This window comes from Oncorhynchus gorbuscha, unplaced genomic scaffold, assembly GCF_021184085.1.
Source record: "Oncorhynchus gorbuscha isolate QuinsamMale2020 ecotype Even-year unplaced genomic scaffold, OgorEven_v1.0 Un_scaffold_15105, whole genome shotgun sequence".
Taxonomy (NCBI): domain Eukaryota; kingdom Metazoa; phylum Chordata; class Actinopteri; order Salmoniformes; family Salmonidae; genus Oncorhynchus; species Oncorhynchus gorbuscha.
This window is the reverse complement of record NW_025756959.1, coordinates 365-4313: the sequence shown is the minus strand read 5'-3', so window position 1 is coordinate 4313 and position 3949 is coordinate 365. Positions and strand designations below refer to the sequence as shown.

The window sequence follows — 3949 nt, the reverse complement described above, 5'->3', positions numbered from 1 at the left end:
TCCTAGAAGGCAGAGTAGAAACTTTGTTGAGAGGACTAAGGTCTGGTCTTCTGGAACATCCTAGAAAGCAGAGTAGAAGCTTTGTAGGGAGGACTAAGACACGCCTTCTAGAACATCATAGAAGGCAGAGTAGAAGCTTTGTAGAGAGGACTAAGGTCTGGTCTTCTGGAACATCCTAGAAGGCAGAGTAGAAGCTTTGGAGAGGACTAAGGTCTGGTCTTCTGGAACATCCTAGAAAGCAGAGTAGAAGCTTTGGAGAGAGGACTAAGGTCTGGTCTTCTGGAACATCCTAGAAGGCAGAGTAGAAGCTTTGGAGAGAGGACTAAGGTGTGGTCTTCTGGAACATCCTAGAAGGCGGAGTAGAAGCTTTGTAGAGAGGACTAAGATCTGGTCTTCTGGAACTTCCCAGTTCCATGGTAAAGGACCAATATTTACATGACGGGTCTCTCTGAGAAAACTGATCCGACGCTGAACATGTGGAATCAGCAGCATGTGAACAACAACCACCTTGGAAAGGAGTAAAGACGAATCCTGAAATGTACACAGGTTTATATTTGGAGAAGGGAGAGGTGGAGAAACCACATGTCCATGTTTTACTGTGCAGCAGTGAAGTAGTCAGGGAGGAAGTGCCTGGGTCTGGACCATAGGTACCACAGGAGATGGCCTGGGTCTGGACCATAGGTACCACAGGAGATGGCCTGGGTCTGGACCATAGATGGCCTGGGTCTGGACCATAGATGGCCTGGGTCTGGACCATAGATGGCCTGGGTCTGGACCATAGATGGCCTGGGTCTGGACCATAGATGGCCTGGGTCTGGACCATAGACAGAAGCTGTATTTTCACTCCAAACCAGATACTTCCTCCGCTGTCCTACCATCCTGTCCCTCCTACCTACCCTGACAGTCTGGCCTTGTCCTAACAGTATGTTAAACTCTCTGTCCTACCATCCTACCCCTCCTACCTACCCTGACAGCCAAGCCTTGTCCTAACAGTATGTTAAACTCTCTGCCCTACCATCCTGCTCCTCCTACCTACCCTGACAGTCTGGCCTTGTCCTAACAGTATGATAAACTCTCTTCTCAGACGAACTGCTATTACCATGGAATGGTGCAGGGACACATCTATTCTGACGTCACCCTCAGTACCTGCTCAGGTCTCAGGTGAGTGTGTGTGTGTGTGTGTGTGTGTGTGTGTGTGTGTGTGTGTGTGTGTGTGTGTGTGTGTGTGTGTGTGTGTGTGTGTGTGTGTGTGTGTGTGTGTGTGTGTGTGTGTGTGTGTGTGTGTGTGTGTGTGTGTGTGTGTGTGTGTCAGTGGGCCTCCTGTTGTATTGTCATGACATTACCCCATGGTCTAATGAACCTCAACGCTCCAGTGCCCGATTAGCCAAGCAGTTAGATTAGCCTGAAGCAACGGGCTCATCATCAATGTTGTTGTTCTCTGTTTCTCTCTGAAACTAAAGATTAACAGAGTTACCATATAAACACACCTTACACGAAAAACCAAACCGGCTGCGTGTGTGCGCCATCGTGCGCCATCATGCATAAATATATTTTGTCCCCCGAGACGAGATCACGACACGCAGGTTAAAATATCAAAACAAACTCTGAACCAATTACATTAATTTGGGGACAGGTCGAAAAACAGTAAACATTTAACGTTATGGCAATTTAGCTAGCTTGCACTTGCTAGCTAATTTGTCTTATTTAGCTAGCTTTCACTTGCTAGCTAATTTGTCTTATTTAGCTAGCTTGCACTTGCTAGCTAATTTGTCTTATTTAGCTACCTTGCTGTTGCTAGCTAATTTGTCCTGGGATACAACGTTAAACATTGAGTTGTTATCTTACCTGAAATGCACAAGGTCCTCTACTCCGCTAATTAATCAACACATAAAACGGTCAACCGAATCATTTCTAGTCATCTCTACTCCTTCTAGGCTTTTTATCTTTGAACTTATATGGTGATTGGCATCTACACTTTCTTAGTATTACCACGACAACCGGCAAAACAGTTTGTCTTTCAGTCACCCACGTGGGTATAACCAATGAGGAGATGGCAAGTGGGTACCTGCTTTTAATAACCAATGAGGAGATGGGAGAGGCAGGACTTGCAGCGTGATCTGCGTCAGAAATAGAAAGGACTTCTATTTTAGCCCTTGGCAACACAGACGCTCGTTGGCGTGCGCCAGCAGTGTGGGTGCAATAATTGAATAACATAGATTTCTAAATTTATTTTGTAACGCTGGCGCACGCGACACAAGTGGTGTAGTCGGGGTATCAGTGATGAATGTAAAATGTAAATGTATCCCTGTGTTAATTGATTCAAGACAACGATCTACAGTCAGAGTAATACAAGTCTTTAACACAGTGAAGACATGCAAAGCGGGAAAAAGAACCGTTCAGCGTTCACACATGTCAAGTAGGAGTAACGAGTCTGCTCATTTTTCTGGACATCATCAGGAATGTCGTTCCCAAAACGTGCCAACAGTTTTCCTCCTCTAAGGAGTGATAGGGGTAATTGTTAAGCCCTTGAGTGCATTCCCAATTGGTACCCTAATTCCCTATGTAGTGCACTACTTTTAACCAGAGCTCCATAGGGTTCTTGTTAAGAGTAGTGCACTATACAGGAATAGGGTGCCGTTTGTGATGCAAGACCCGTCTACAGGCCACTCATTTTCTGCCCCTCTACAACCTGTTTCTGCATAGACAGATGCAGAGGGCTTAGTTTGACGAGTGCTATGCTGCCTGTCGCGACGGCCAAGACAAATTGTTTCGGGGTTTTTAGTTGGCAGCTATAGTCTGGCTTTGGGAGCGTTTTTTAATGTTAAGTTTATGTGGTTATTAGTGTTGTCAAGAGGTTGATAAAAACTCAGAGTTTTGGCCCAGTTTCAGTGGACGAAGACGTCACTTTAAATCACCAGGGCTGTTTTTATTAGTGTGAGAAAAGTTGACGGTGAGAAATAAGAGACTCTCATCACGGACAGACGGAGAATGAGAAACCACCGGGGAGGATATTACTATATTTCTTATTAAGCCAAATGTCTGCCTCTCGATTTGTTTCCACAGTGAGACTTTATCGACGAGGTAAAAGTAGTGTTACCCACAAAGCACCTCAGTTGGGGCGGCAGCGTAGCCTAGTGGTTAGAGCGCTGGACTAGTAACCTGAAGGGTTGCAAGATCAAATCCCCGAGCTGACAAGGTACAACTCTGTCATTCTGTCCCTGAACAAGGCAGTTAACCCCACTGTCTTTGAAAATAAGAATTTGTTCTTAATACTGACTTGCCAAGTCAAATAAAGGTTAAAATAAAAATAAGAGATCCATTGTCCAACATTCTGTAGAAAAAACCATCATGACAGACATTTAACAAACATTCTTCTACTTCATTGATTGATGATCGATTGATTGATTCATCAATATCACTCTTTGTATTCCCAGTGGCTTCATCTCACTAGAAAACAGATCCTACGTGTTGGAGCCGTCAACTGATCCCTCCAGTGGATCCCACAGGATCTACCGGTCAGAACAGCTCAACCTCACACCTGGCTCGTGTGGCCATGGCTTCAACATATCTCTGGTTCATGGAGACACCCAGAACAGCCAATCAGACAGCCCCTTCGGAGCCTTCAGCACCAGGGTAAGCAGCATACATGGAATACCATACACAGGCCGCCCCAATTCTGATCTTTTGCCACTAATTGGTCTTTTGATCAATCAGATCAGAATCTTTTGCCAATATATAGGCAAAATATCAGAATTGGGCTTCTTGTGTTTAACACAGCCGTAGTCTCTTATGTTAATAAGCTATGAATCCATGTTTAGCTCTTGAGACTTGGGGTCAAAGACAGTGGATATGTATATAAATATATCTGGAATGGGTTAGAGATCTTCTAGAATCCTCTAGGAAAACACTAACGTTGTCTTTACATCCATCTACAGATAGAGACTAGGAG

At 44.7% G+C, this 3949-nt stretch overlaps 1 protein-coding gene across 1 annotated transcript; it reads left to right on the top strand.

Annotated features, from left to right (window-relative positions):
* Nucleotides 1-1085: 1085 nt before the first annotated feature.
* Nucleotides 1086-3633, top strand: LOC124030758 (disintegrin and metalloproteinase domain-containing protein 19-like; the record flags this gene model as incomplete). Its single annotated transcript, XM_046341962.1, has 2 exons — nt 1086-1161; nt 3435-3633. Coding segments are annotated over exons 1-2 (255 nt in total), but the record flags the coding sequence as incomplete, so codon positions are not given.
* Between the last annotated feature and the right edge of the window lie 316 nt (nt 3634-3949).